The sequence below is a fragment of the Callithrix jacchus genome, chromosome 6 (genome assembly GCF_049354715.1).
Source record: "Callithrix jacchus isolate 240 chromosome 6, calJac240_pri, whole genome shotgun sequence".
In the NCBI taxonomy this organism is placed as follows: Eukaryota; Metazoa; Chordata; class Mammalia; order Primates; family Cebidae; genus Callithrix; species Callithrix jacchus.
In genome coordinates, this window is record NC_133507.1 from 63748904 (window position 1) to 63764709 (window position 15806).

At 35.8% G+C, this 15806-nt stretch overlaps 1 protein-coding gene across 1 annotated transcript in view; it reads left to right on the forward strand.

Annotated features, from left to right (window-relative positions):
- The window catches only part of TTC21B (tetratricopeptide repeat domain 21B), a 76437-nt gene extending 60984 nt beyond the window's left edge, over positions 1–15453 (forward strand). The window contains exons 25-29 of the mRNA XM_002749378.8: positions 1773–1968; positions 6898–7122; positions 10730–10850; positions 13986–14053; positions 15307–15453. Of these exons, the coding sequence (XP_002749424.3) occupies positions 1773–1968; positions 6898–7122; positions 10730–10850; positions 13986–14053; positions 15307–15384 (688 nt within the window). The 3' untranslated portion in view covers positions 15385–15453. The remainder of the gene's footprint in view (positions 1–1772; positions 1969–6897; positions 7123–10729; positions 10851–13985; positions 14054–15306) is intronic.
- Positions 15454–15806: the final 353 nt, after the last annotated feature.

Here is a 15806-nt window from a genome sequence, read left to right on the forward strand (position 1 = left end):
TGCTGTGAAGACACTCACCTAATTATACAGTTTGACAGCTCTGGTAAAAATTATCTACACAGTAATAGTAACTACTTAACAAATGGTGATTTTCCAGACCCTGTCCTCTATACTTCCCAGGCACTATCTCATTTGTTTTCTACAACAGTGTTGCAAAGTAAGCTGAGTCAACTTGTTTAATGTGATAGTAATGATGGAGTCAAGATTTAGACTGAGTCCTGACTACTGTTAAGCAGTGTGGTACACTGCTAGTAAACGGTTATATATCAACCTGCATTAGTAGCTTGTCCTCTTCAGATGCAGGCAAGGAATATGGGGAATGTGTTAGGACGCAAAGGGAATGTAAGAGGTAGTTCCTGCCTTCAAGAGCCTGTAATTTATTTAAGAGGCAATGCAATACCTGAAACCTTTGCATCTGCAACTAAACAGAAATGGATTTAAATGGATATTAACTATTTTTGGAGTTCATAGGAATAATAGCAGTCCAGAGTATTAGGGGGAAGATGCATGGAGGAGCCGGAGAAAATTAGCCCTAGGTTACTGAGAGGTTTTAATGACAGATTTTAATGGCTGGATTACAGAAACCACTGAAAGTTTTAGAGCAATAAAGTGGTGTGTTTATGGTTGTTTTACGAAGGTTGAGATGACATTACTGTTATGGAACCATAAGCTATCCAAGTAGAAATCTTCTGCAGGCAATTCAAAATGCAAAACCAAAACTCAGAAGAGAGGTCACAGCTAGGGATAGAGATTTGGGAGACATCTGCAGAGTGCATAGTTGGAATTCCATAAATGGCCTTTTTGAGAGTAGAGTATAGTAACACAAGTCTGAGAACTAAAATTTAAGCTTGCTAACATTTAGGGGGTCTGGAAGGAGGAAGGAAGGTCACAAAAGGGCAATCAGTGTGGTAGAAAGAGAACTAAAGCCACGTAGTGTTACAGAAGCCAAGGGAGAAGAACTTTGAAAGTGGTAGTCAACTGTGTGACATGTTTCAGGCAAGATAAGCTTAAGGCCTGAGCAGAAGAAGACCAGTGGCTTTAGTGATTGGACTTTGAGTGTTTCATTTCCTTTTATTAATTGATTTACATATATTTATGTGTGTGTGCTTGTGTTTATAAAACAAGAAAGTTGCTATTAAATATTAAAATTGTACTTGGAATTACTTTTTGACACATATATAATTTCTGAGATTCTAATAGACAACATGGTGAGGAGAACAGAATAGATTTTGTATGTCTGATAAACTTAGATTCACGTCCTAGGTTTACACTTATTAATGAATGGTATGACCTTTAGCAAATTACTTTACCTATTTGAGCCTTAGTTTTCCTGTATCTAAAATGGATTAAACATAGATAGAATGAAATAATACAGTAATTGCCACTTTTTCCTCGCCCTTTTCTTTCCTTTCCCTTTTTGAATAGATACATGTTAATTTTGTGATTCTACTTGTATTCTAGTTTTATATTTACTGGAATGCACACATTTACAACATGTAGATATTGTCAAATTTTTGTCTTCATTCTAGAGGAAATTAATGCTTACTGCTGTTTTATCGAGTCCGTATTAATTTTGTTTAAAATGCATTGTAACTGTGCTTCACTTTGTATTAGAAGAGAATGAGTGACATTCTTCACAAAAGATTACTTTTAAATGAGTGAGAAAAAGCATACAAAGAGTGCTCAGAGCTTTTGTATACAAAAGCTCTGATTCTAATTTCAATGAATTGTATCGTAAGAGACATAAGTGATTTATTTTTAATTATATTCAGTAATTCAACTGAGAGGCAAGAATCTGTCCAGCTGGCAGTGAGAACAGCAGAAAAGCTTCTTAAGGAACTAAAACCTCAGACCATTCAGGGTCAAGTACAGCTTCGCGTATTGGAAAACTATTGCTTAATGGCCACCAAACAGAAATCTAATGTTGAACAAGCATTAAATACCTTCACTGAAATAGCAGCATCTGAGGTTAGTGGGTTTTCCATTTCAGCTTCATATGTTATCTTTCGTTGGTAGTATGGAATCATGTATTTTGATTAGTTATTTATATTTGGGAGATTTACTTAATTACTTTTATTAAAAATTAGGTATATAGGGCCGGGCACGGTGGCTCAAACCTGTAAATCCCAGCACTTTGGGAGGCCGAGGTGGGTAGATCACGAGGTCAAGAGATCGAGACCATCCTGGTCAATATGGTGAAACACTGTCTCTACTAAAAATACAAAAAATTAGCTGGGCACGGTGGCGCGTGCCTATAATCCCAGCTACTCAGGAGGCTTAGGCAGGACAATTGCCTGAACCCAGGAGGCGGAGGTTGTGGTGAGCCGAGATCGCGCCATTGCACTCTAGCCTGGGTAACAAGAGCGAAACTCCGTCTCAAAAAAAAAAAAAATATATTAGGTATGTAGTTTAGCATACACAATGTCTCCTTTGCAGAAGAGACAGTGTTACTGTTTTGATATGTTATTAATATATTTCTCTCTACTGGAATGTTAAATAGAGAAAGGAAATTCTTCAAAAGTGCATACGTTAATTCTCAAGGGAGCCACTTTGTCCTCTGGAGAATTTCTGTGTTGTAGATGTAGCCAAGGTTAACTTACTAAGTGGAAATAAACACCTGGCTGCCCTGATACCTTACCTCTTCCCTTACGTGAACTTGGAAATTTTCCAGCTGTGTAGCTACATGAGATCATACTGACAGCTTATAATTTAGTTATACAAATAATGATATCCTTTAGCAACACTGAAATAACCTCCTGCAATCTTTTCATTGTTATTTTCACAGTATTATTCTTACAAAATCAGAGATTGTTTTTCTCTTTTCACTGTGCTTGAATCCACCTTTTTTCTTTCTTTTTTGTTTTTTTTTTTTCGAGACGGATTTTCTCTCTTTTCACCCAGGCTGGAGTGAGTGCAGTGGTGCAATCTTGGCTCACTGCAACCTCCACCTTCCGGGTTCAGGAAATTCTCCTGTCTCAGCATCCCAAGTAGCTGGGATTACAGGCGCCTGCCAGACGCTCAGCTATTTTTTGTTTTTAGTAGAAGTGGGATTTTACCATGTTGGCCAGGTTGGTCTCAAACTCCTGACCAGATGATCCTCCTGCCTCGGCCTCCTCCATGTTTTTTCTTACTCTCTAGGTATTGTTTTTCCTTCCCTCACACAGTACTTTACTTCTTCAATTATTTGATATTAAGAAGGAATTCCAGGTACCCTCTCATCAGCAGTTGGTTATAGTTACTAACTAAGCATGCTTATTCGATTCATGTTTGTTCTTCCATTCAGTGATGCTGTAGGCCACCGAAAACTCATCATTTTGTGTCTCTCAAGGACATAAAGAATTTTGCCATGATTTCTTGTGGTTCAAAAGTCATAGTGGCAGCAATAAACCACCCAAAGCCCCATACAGTGATCTCTTTCCCCCAAGCTTCCAGGGCCCTAGAGGAGATTGAGATGTCAGGGATTTGGAAGACCTGCAACTTTTGTTGTGGCTTGGGTACAAGTATCCTAAATAGCAGCTTTATTACCACGCTTGGAACAAAACAGCAGGGCAGCATGGCAGCGGCAAGCCTCCAAAGCAAGGCCCTTCTGCAGACATTGAAGTAATGTGCTCATGGGTCGTGCTCTGTTGAATTGGCTTTGTGGAGCAGATGGATGACAGCTGCTGAATGAAGGGAGAGCAGAAGTAGGGCAATCGTGTATGTCTAAGAGAATCTCTAGGAACATGAGGAAGCACAGTCTCATGTCAGGTGCCATAGCTACTGAATGCTGTGATGTGTGTCTCTGTCTCATAACATTGAGAAAGTTCATTTTGAGTAAATCCATTATCCCTACTGTGAAGTTTAAGAAATAAAAAAGGCTAAAAGCAGTGAATGATATTACAGCTATTTCCTAGAAAGACTATGCCTGCTTTCTGCTGATGAGACTGCATTTTTTTTTGTCATCCTTACATATGTGGTTAGTAAAATACAATCTTCAAATCTGTCTACTAACCATATTATTCAAATGATGTATGGACTGAAGTTTCATAAGCATCAAATTTTATCTCACATTATTTTCTTTTAACTCATAGGCTGCATATATTCAATATAATGAATATTCATTAAGCAGCCAGTGGGTGCTAAGCATAGTGGGAAACACAAAAATAAATAATGTATGTTCCCTTTTTTCAAGTTTCTCATAGTCTACAGAAGATAGGACAAGCATACTGACTATGATGACTGTAATACAAAGCAAAATGTATTACATTCTGTACCAGAATTGCAAATAAAAATGCTGTAGGAGACAGTATAAGGAGAGTTGGGAGACACTTATGTGAAGACGGCATGATTTAAGAAAAAATAGGATTTAAGAAACAGGTATGATTGAAGAGCCAAGATAAATTGCATTTTAACAGGCAGAAATGGGGACAATGTGTTCTAGAGGAAGAGGAAAATGGGAACAAAGTCAGGGAGGCAGAAAAACATAGGATATGTTCACAATCCTATGTGTCATTCAGAAGGACTGAAAAAGAAGTATGTGACAGGAAATCATGGAGGAAATGGTGGAAGATACACTAAGCCCAAGCCAAAGTGTTTCCATGTGCTTTCATTGCCCCACCTTGAACCATAAAGATGAGATGTTTATAATAAAGCTGTGTTGTCCACACCTGAGTCTTGTCCTTTGCAATCTAAAGTTACTGCAATTTACAGTTATTGAGAGACAGAGAAGCTGGCTGTAGGTCTTAGGATGTCTGCACCAGGAAAAAGACCTAAAGCAGGGATTAGAAAGAACTCAGATTTGCTTTTGGAAACTGTTCTTCTGTTCACTCAGTAATGATCAAGTTGTGAAGAACTGATACATTCTAATTAAACTCAAAGTGTGTTATTTTAAAGTCAGAGAGGTTATTCTTAATTGTGTAGTGTAGGATATTTTTGTGCATGTGAATGAATGTGGGTCCTTTTCTTTTTTTTCTTTTTTTTTTTTTTTGAGACGGAGTTTCGCTCTTGTTACCCAGGCTGGAGTGCAACTGCGCGATCTCGGCTCACGGCAACCTCCGCCTTCTGGGTTCAGGCAATTCTCCTGCCTCAGCCTCCTGAGTAGCTGGGATTACAGGCACGGGCCACCATGCCCAGCTAATTTTTTTTGTATTTTTAGTAGAGATGGGGTTTCACCATGCTGACCAGGATGGTCTCGATCTCTTGACCTCGTGATCCACCCGCCTCGGCCTCCCAAAGTGCTGGGATTACAGGCGTGAGCCACCGCGCCCGGCCCCATGTGGGTCCTTTTCATAGGATCATCCTCTTCTTAGGCTGTCCTAGGACCTGGCTGAAAAATAAATAGCAGACTTCTATTTTCTCTCCTCCCCTGCCTACCTGAGGTGGGCTGAGGTGGGGTGAAGGTGAGGCTTAGTAATTAGTAACATCCCACACATATTCATAATCTACAACCAATTAGTTGGATTTGACATTCAGCTGAAACTGTTTTGCCACTTTTTACCTAGAGGAACAGATTACATCTTCAAAGTTTACTGATAGACATAGAATTTGAGGCAAGGAAGTTTTTATATTTCTAAAAGCTCTTTTCATAAAACCTTGCTATATTGCCCTTCTCTATTCCAGAGTTATTTCTTACTTCCAACCATGATCAGTTAGTTGGACATTGAACATTTTACCAGTTTTCTTTTGCAATATTCCTTATGAGTTACCCAAATTTGCTGTATTACAGTATACTTATAGTAATGGCATCACCATTCCTCAGTCACAATTTCTCATCCTTTCTTTTTGTTTTGAGACAGGGTTTCATTCTGTCTTCCAGGCTGGAGTGCACTGGCACAATCATAGCTCGCCATAGCCTTGAACTCCCAGGCTCAAGCGATCTGCCTACCTAAGCCTCCTGAGTAGCTGGGACTACAGGGGTTGGCCACCACACTCAGCTAGTTTTTTTTTTTTTCTTTCTTTTTTTATTTTTTTAGTAGAGGCGAGGTCTCTCTGTGTGCTAGCTTCAGCATCCCAAAGTGCTGCAATTACAGACGTGAGCTGCCACTCGTGGCCCCTTCATTTGTATGTTAAGCTGAGTCTTTCTTCTTTCTTTATAAATGCATCATAATCCATCTGCTGAAATTTAAGAAGCATTCTACCTTAATCAGGAACATACACATTATTGCTTTTTAAAGTTGTCTGGATAGATCACTAATGGTCTCCATTTTGTATGAATTTTTATTAACCTATTGGTTTCACAGAGTGACATTCTCTGACTTCAAACTCTATTCAAAAGAATATCATATAGACTGTTTTAGGAAGCTGCAGAATCCAAATGTAAAAGCATATTTTAAGGCATGAGTTTATTTTATATATTTCCAAGTGGTGAATTAACTGTACACCTTATTTTTAACATTTCAATATTCAAACTTGATTGAGAGAAGAGGTTTCTGAATAAAAGGAGAGGGAGAAAAAAAGCAATAGAAGTCAGAATGGATAAGGACCATCATTTGCTGGTAAATTATTGTCGTCTGTCTTTGACAGGTGAAGGAAGTAGGAGCCTAAATGTTAAATCTGAAATACAAACTGATCAATAAGGATTTTACTGAAATCGAGATTTATTTTAGCTGTTTCTATGTAAAACTAAAACATAGCTGTTTGAATCCCATTAAAGTCTCACTAATTCTTGGAATTGTGTGCTTATGGCATCTGAATAGTTGCCATTATCTTGAAATATCTTGACCACACAGTGCTTCACCAAGTCTCTTCACAGTAGCTTGAGGGTACTTGATGTCCTAAATAATGACTAATCACAGTTATCTGTAATGAAGCTAGAAATATATTCCACAAATAGTTCTTTTGTAGCATTTTCTGCTTTGCATATGTTTCGGGACATTTATATTTGTGCAACTTGTGGCCTAAAATTTTATTTTCTTATAGAAGGATCATATCCCAGCACTCTTGGGAATGGCAACGGCTTATATGATCTTGAAACAGACTCCACGAGCCAGAAACCAGCTGAAACGTATTGCAAAAATGAATTGGAATGCTATTGATGCTGAAGAGTTTGAAAAGAGTTGGCTGCTACTTGCTGATATTTACATTCAATCAGCAAAATACGATATGGCAGAAGAACTATTAAAACGGTGCCTGCGTTATAATAGAGTAGGTGATTTAGGAGTAAACAATTATTTTTAACTTTTGCTGCATAAGCTTTCCATAATAGATACTGTTGAATGTTAGTCCATTTCCAAGGATTCCTGTGTGATTTTTGAAAACTAAATGTTTATTCTTACCACAATCAGGAAACAAACATAAATAATAAGAAAGAAGCCATTTGCCCTTTAAAGTTTTTTTTAAAAAAAAGATTCATGCAATTTCAAGTTTCAGCTGTATTAATGCCCTACTTAATGGGAAGTGTTTTTGGAATGTCAAATGTTTGCCTGTGATTATCCATCTCAACCCAGAACTAATGAAAATTGCAGAACATTAATTGCGGACGTCTGTCCCTCCCATTAAGAAATACTCTTGATGAATTTACTGCAGCTGCATGTCATTTTCACATTATTAGAATCCATTATGCATAATATATTTTGTGGGAGAAAGTCTTTTCAGCTTTTAATTTGATTTGTTTAATAAAAATTCCTTATCTTTAGGTATAAAATGGAATATTATAAAGTCCTTATAATTTAAGGCTTATTACTAACATTTTCATGATTAATTACAAAATATGTCATAACGGGTTTTTAAAGTTAATATTTATTTTTTGTTGAGAAATAATTGCACACAACTTAGAAATGATATTTTATTTTCATATATTTATATACTTAAATTTTAATCACAGTAAATCTGTTTTAGCAAATTACATTGCGAATGGACCATTCATTTTTTAAGGAAGAGTTGTGATTATCTAGTACGATTAAGACGCTCTCCTAGAAACTTAAAAATTTGAAAGATCCAAGCATTTATCAATTTATAAACTATTCTAGATGATTAGTTACATAAATTTTAAGTTAAATTGGCCTTGAAAAACAGAATGCTCATTAATAGGCTTTGAAAATCTAAATTGCTGAATAGTTTACCGTTCTATGCCTAGTCTAGGATTAACCAAGATTGCATGAGAATTAAAGTTTCAGTGCACACAGAATTTCAGTTTGCCAGAACGCTGATAACAATACATTGCATAGTTGAACATGATGGTTGCTTTAGAGGCTTCATTCAGCCCTACTGGTTGAATATGTTGATTTTGAAAGTGTTGCATTTAAGAACTAAAGCTTAGAAACCTTGAATTACATAATTTAAAAAATGGAAATCATCCAGATCTGGGGCAGGAAATGTACAAGACAACACTAGACTGTCTTCCCTTACCAGATGATTGAGGAAGCTATGATGATTAGCGTTTATGTCAAAGACCTAGTGGCCAATGAAGGCACCACCAATAGCCAAAGTTGGGATGCTTTAAGTATCAATAAGAATAACTGCAATATATTGAAACACATAAAATCTGTTTAAATCCGTGACTTCTCAAAGATCCAAAATAGAAAAAAAAAAAACTAATTGGTGTCTACTACAGTATGCTAGTGAGCTGACTGCTATTTCTGAAGCTTGCAAATAAATAGTCAATGAGATGTTTCTCATCATAGAGATTTTCCAGCTAATAAATGAAGACTAATAGGCTATCCCCATTTTTCAACCCTGATAAATGTAAATATGATGTAACATCACAAAAAGAGGGAGAATCAGACATTCTGTGCCTCCCAATAGAAGAACATACATCTATGGCAGGGCTAAGATTGGGGTAATTCAAATGAAACAGTAATCAAGATAAATAATAATTTAATGCAGTTGTGCTGAGCTGTATTGGAGACTGAATCAAAGGGGAATATGTGCATTCCTATATTCATGTTTTTATATATATTTTTAAATGGGTAATGGTTTTAATGAAAATATTGCTGGGAAGATTTTTTCCATTAAAATGAGAAGAGTGAAATGGTAAGAAACCAAGCTTAGGTATAAATAAAATGTTCAATCCTAATGGATTTTTAATATATACTTTCAAATTATTCAATATTTTTAAACTCATGTTTTGAAAAAAAATTACAATTAAGCTACTCAGGAGGCAGAGGCAGGAGAATCTTTGGAACCAGAGAGGCGGAGGTTGCAGTGAGCCGAGACCCTGCCACTGCACTCCAGCCTGGGCAACATAGGAGACTCCATCTAAAAAAAAAAAGATACTTTTTCTTCTGTAGCTTCCTTTATTTTACCTTCCATTTTTCTTAGTATCTAAGAAATACATTATTTGACCAAGGACCTTGTGTCTCCTCTCCCCTCTCCCAGCCTATCCTGACATTCATGAGAACTTCTCCCTGTTCCACCCTTAAAACGCTGAGCTTTCGGGACCCTGCCTGGCTTGCCAGTGTGAAATGGCCTCGCTGTCTGGGGTAAATACCAAGGTTCTTGGTCTCACAGCCGAGGAAATCAAGGATGTGGACACACACAGGGTGGGATTGGGGCAGGAATTTAATAGGCAAAAGGAAAGAACAGCTCTGTTACAGAGAGGGGGCCCAAATGGGTTGTCAAGTTGTAGTAGAAGTGTCAGGTTTTATAGATGGGTTGTTGAGAGGGCGGGGGTTCATATCTTCTGAGGGCCTGAAGAACCAGTTAGGACCAGGTGTGCTATCTGCATAGAGCAGAGTCTCTAGCAGCCCCAATCCCATTCTTTTTTTTTTTTGGATGGAGTCTGGCTCTGTTGCCCAAGCTGGAGTGCAGTGATAAGATCTTGACTCACTGCAACCTCCACCAAAAAAAAAAAAAAAAAGAAATACACAAAAATATGCATCCATGTTTTTATGCCTCAGGCTCCATTATGGCTTATCATGGTACTGATGTATGAAGTAGATTCACCTCTCTCCCGCAGAATTAAAATTGAGTCCAAACCTCTAAATCTACAATTTCTAGAAAATGTCAGTGACATAGGAATATATTATATAAACACCACAAAGATGCAGTCAACTAAATCCTGGGTGGTGAGAAACTCTGGGATAAATATTCTTGTTTCTATTACATTTAATTTCAAGAAAAGAGACCCAGAGAGACAGACAGGCAGGCAGAAGGAAAACCTCTGGATCAAAAGAGTCTAGATTAAAACATTGACCAGTTACAATGTTTGGTTCTTATTTCAATCCTCAATCTAACAAACAGAAATTATATTGAGATAATTAAAATGTAAATAGTACTGGATATTTGGTGCTATTAAGAAGTCATTAACATTTTAGGTGTGATAAAATTGTGGTTATGTTTAAATAAAGTTTTTTAGAGGTGTGCACTAACACATTTAGAATTGATATAATATCTGAGGATTTTTCTGGTAACACCAGAAGGACAGGTTTGTGAGATAGAGGTGAAACAGTATTAGTCATGAGATAATTGTTGAAGATAAGGGTTCATGGAGTTCGTTATGTTCTTATCTCTGTATGTGTTGAAATTATTCCTAATAGATAGTGTACATGTGCTTGTGTACAATACAAATATCCTGTTGTGTTTTTCTGATTCTGTAAAGAAAACCCTGATACTGCAGATTTGTGTTGGAGACTTGGCATCAGAATCATTTATTAAGTTCAGTAAAAAATGTGATTGTCTACCCAAAGTTGAAAACCATTGTTTGATGTGTCATTTAAGTAGATTAATATGATTGACCTTTAGAGTCACAAACATCCTGTAAAATCTTAGTAATATAAAGTGTAATCTATTGATGTCTTCCATTTTTCTTTAGTCTTGCTGCAAAGCTTATGAATATATGGGATACATTATGGAAAAAGAGCAAGCATATACAGATGCTGCCTTAAACTATGAGATGGCGTGGAAATATAGCCATCAGACAAATCTGGCTATAGGTGAGTTTAGCAATCGCCTGGATTTTTCATAGCAAAATTATATTTTATTTATTTTTATTTAAATGCGTTTGATTTTTTTCAAAACAAAATAAACATTGAGTCAATTTTTATTGTCAACCTTTCTGAAAGGAGAATAAATTTTATATTCATTATATATTATTAGCTACTAATAGTTAAATACGATTTCCTGAGTTCCAAACTTGTCCTCAGTCACCTTAGAGTACATCTAGTATAATTCTGCCCCCTTCTCTTCCTTCACCTCTTCTATGTTGAAATTGGGGATGCCATGGAAAAAGATGTTTCCATTGCCAAGTAAGTTAGGAAAACATTGCATTCAATTGAATTGCACGCATTTCTTTACTTCTCAAAGCCTTTAAACACTAATATATATTGAGATAGATATCACAGAGGGGGCCCTGTTTCCCACAATTATTTGACCATGGGTGATTTCTTGTCCCATGAGCATCTAGAAACATCATCCAGTCCCAGTGTTTTGTAGACTGTTAGTTTAAGGAATGCTAGTTTACAGTGTCCCTAACAGAGGTGCCATCAGAATATACTTCATGACCAACCTTCATATGAAATCCTCATGTTTGTGTTCTTTTTCTTTGTATTGGATTGAATTGTGCCTCCTTGAAACTACCCAAGTCTATTCTTTGGAGCAACCCACAGAATGTCTCTCTCTCACAGATCATGACCCTTTAAATTGCAGACTTCTGTCATGTGTCCTAAGGCTATCTCTTCAAGCCATCTGCAGTTACTTGTCCCTTCTTCCTAAGATTGCATTCCAAGTCTCACCCTTCATGTTGATGTCTCTTGGAAGCTCCAAAATAGTGTTTCCCAAACTGTGCTTTGGAACACTTGGGGAGATTTTAATAATATATATATTTTTTTATTAAAAAGAATAGAGTGTGAAGGTGGTAGATGTCATGGCCATGTAAGTTAGGAAAATGCTGTTTTGTTTTTCCATGTCCCTCTGACCTGTTGTACCATAAATAAACAAGCTCTCAAATATGATTTGGCTAGTTGTAAGTATAATTAAGCTATTTTTTTTTTGATTTGGCGTTTTGGAGTTGCTAATTCAGCCTGAGATGACATCTATCTTTTCAGCAGGCGTGTCACAGTGTGAATTCAATTTTAATTAGCAGTCAAATGGGTCACCCTCACACTCACTGCTGTTAGCTCAGGTCTTCCGTCACCATTTGGTTTCCTGGAGTCTGTTCTTATACTATACTAAACTTGTACAAAGCACAAGAACTAATGATTTTTATAGTATTTTTTATTTAAAAGTGTGATAGATCTTTCAGAAGAAAGTCACCTTGTAAAATGAAAAATTCTTAAGTATCCTTAAAATATTAATTCTGACATTGTATTCCCTAGAAGGAATATACATAGAAGTTAAATTATTTATGTATTCCATTCCTTGGAAGACCTCAGCAAAGAAAGGAATTCCAAATCACCAGTTCTTTCATTGTGTCATTGTTGTACTTTATAAATTATTTTATTAGTTCCTCAAACTTTGCTTTGGTAAACATTTCTTTCTAAGGCTCTCCATTAATTCCTTAATTTTATCCTTAAGATTATCATTGCCTCAACACCCCCAACCTGCCTGGCCAAATAAACAATGCATTTCACTTTTTCAATTGTCAGAAAACCCTTAAAATCATGCTCATGCTCTTTCCATAGCATTCAGGGTTGATTCTGCCATAGGCCCTGAGCACGTGTGCCTTTGTGTGTGCGTGCTTGTACGTGCATGCCTGTGCGTGCATGTGTGTGTGTGTGGAGAGAGATACATATATAGACATACAAATATATATACAGTCCTGTCATTTAACAATGGAAATATTCTGAGATATGCGTAGATAATTTCATTGTTGTGCAAATGTCCTAGAGTATACTTACACAAACCTAGATATACACTTAGGCTCTATGGTATAGCCTGTTGCTCCTAGGCTACACACCTGTACAACATGTTACTGTCCTGAATGCTATTGGCAATGTGTGTATATAAACAGAGAAAAGGTAAAATACAGTATTACAAAAATACAAAACACAGCATTACAGTCTCATCGGACTACCATCAGGTATGTGATCTGTTAATGAAACATCATCGTGTGGTACCTGACTATATATAAAGTATTGTGAATTTTAAGTCATTTCTATTTATTTCCTTTTACTAGCATCTGATAATGTTAGCAAATAATTCTTTTCAGACACTTAAAATTTTAAACATTTGTTTTGGTACTTTTATTGAAGCCTAAGAGCACTATTCACATTTCATATTTTTAAGAGGTAGAGTGAAATATTTATTACATATTATTTTACGTTGCATTATAATATCTTGTTTACTGAGTGCACAGCTGCTATTACTTGTCTTTTTAGTTTTCTCATCTTTATAGCATGTTACAGGAGAACAACATCCATTAAAAGGAATGTCTTTTAAACATTCTTCTAATTGCTGATAGTGGAAGTGCAGCCTTAATCCAGTCCTGCCACTGGCCTTAATCCATGCAGTTGCCTGTAACTGACGGTGTCCTTGATTCCTACCCAGCCTAGTTTATGCTTCATCCTTCAGATTTCAGACATCTCTTGACACCCTCTTCTTCCCCAATCAGGTTCTTTATGGTGACTCACTTGGATCTTTCATAACATTTATGAAATTGTATTAGTTTTTAAAATATTAATTTACTCATGCAATTATTTTAAAATGTACTTTTTCTCCTGATAGAATGCAAACCTCATAGCTATAGGCATCAGTTTGCCTGTGTAAGTGCTATAATGAATGGCTGTGTTGTCATTTACTGCCCTGTGATGAGTTTTTTTACTATAATCTGAAATAAATGAGACTTTTCTAGTAAGTTACAGAAACCACACTTGTGGGATGGCAGCTTTCTAACTGATCAATATATTCACAGTGATCCGTTATTCCAACTCCACTTTCTTTTCTCCTTATACTTCTTTTGTGTCACTCTGCCTACTATTATCATGCAACTTCTCTGTATGGTGTAGTTGGCTGTTCATTCACCAGCCCCCTTTACAAATGCTTTAGTGAGTAAGCAAAGAGAGGAGGAGCCAAGGAAAAGTAATAGTAGCAGTGTACTCCATCATTCTGTTTTATGGTTTTTGTCTTAACAGGATACAAACTGGCATTTAATTACTTAAAAGCAAAAAGATATGTGGATTCCATTGATGTATGTCACCAGGTAAACACTTAAATTTAGATTTCTTAAAAATTTTTCAGATGCACCATTCCCTCCTTTTTTAAATCTCCAGATGTATTAGTTAAATGATTTATCGGCTATGTTAAGGGAGATTATCAGTGTTCAAAATTTAGAAAATAATGTTCACCTAAATAAAAAACATATGTTTACTTGGAGATCAAATAATAAAATGTTTATGTCAATTTAAAGACAAAGACTACTGAGGGGTATCTGTAAACAGTAAACCATAGAATATTTACATCTGTGGAAGGGAGTAGGATTAAAGTGGTGGAGTAAAGGAACTTTTACTAAAAAATAAAAATAAAAAAATAGACAAAGACCAGTAGCAGAAACATGTTAAATGAAATTTAGTCTTTAAGTTAGAAGCTATTTGAAGATAGTATAGATTCTCCAGATCATTGTTCTGAATAGAAGTTGTTGTGAATGTGTCTCAATCTGGTTACTAGAGAATAGAGATTGACCAACTAAAGATAAAAAGGAATTCTATTAGAAGTCATTCAATTACATTCTGTAATTCATCGCCTACTAAAATAACAAATATTTAAATTATGGTTTTAGAATTTGCAGAGTATCTTCATATATACATTGTCCCATTGATATTCCATGTAAGGCATTCTATTAAACATTGTAAGGAGCTCCAAGAAAAGTTCCTTAGAAAATAATTTTTTAATGCCCCTTTTCTCACACAGCGATCCGATCTGTCAGCATCATTACCGTAAATACTTGACCTTAGTAATTGCTGTTGATTACTGAGTCTCTGTAAAAGAGTATTTCAGTCAGGTTAGAATTGTATGTTAATGTAAGGTCATATGTAGGATCATTTTTGGAGTTACTAAAAAAAAACTAGTATCTCCCCGCTATTAGTAGACTTGGAAATATGTCTCAAGATTATTTCAGGTAAAGCAGATGTATACTGCTGTATAAAAATCGCTCTCTAAGAGTTTATCAAGTATTATGAATAAAAAGCTAAATTACAAAAAATATTTTAAATCATTGATATTTGTTTTGTACAACTCATCTATTTAGTAAACAGTTGTTATATTTTCTACATCTGATATTCACACATTAATATGAAGGAGTCATCATGTTACATTTAAAATGCCTCCATTAAATAACTGTTGTAGTATTAGTACTAGGAAATCTTAACTGTAATGCTCATTTCTAGTAAGTTTTGTAGCTCCGTAGTTCTTGATAATTAGTTACAAGTTTCTGTGGGATCTTTATTTGTTTTGCAGATTCTTAAAGCACATCCAACTTATCCAAGAATCAGAAAGGATATACTTGATAAGGCCCGTGCATCTTTAAGACCTTGAAAATAATTTTAACATAGGTTGTTGGTTTAACAGAAAATAAAGGAAATCTTTCAGTTCTTCCTGTTGAAACAGGTTTGATCTTCTTTGTTATTAGAAATATACCCTTTTTCTCCAGCAGAGGTTGCTGCTGTACATCAAGAGAAGTAGTCTGTGACATTGGTGTTTTCTAATGGAGTTCAATGAGAGCTGGTCTGACTCTTTGATTAGGTACAGATTTGGTGACTCTGTGATAAAGACTATAACCATTTATAAGAAGAATATATTGTTAGAATCTGGGTGATTAAATACCCTATATCTTTTCTAAGGAATATTTATTTCAGGAAATATATTTAAAATGCATTGTTCTCTGTTAAAAGTGTTTTTGTCTTACTCTGTTTTGTTTCAAAGGTTTGAATAAATCTCCCGTCAATAACTCATGAAAA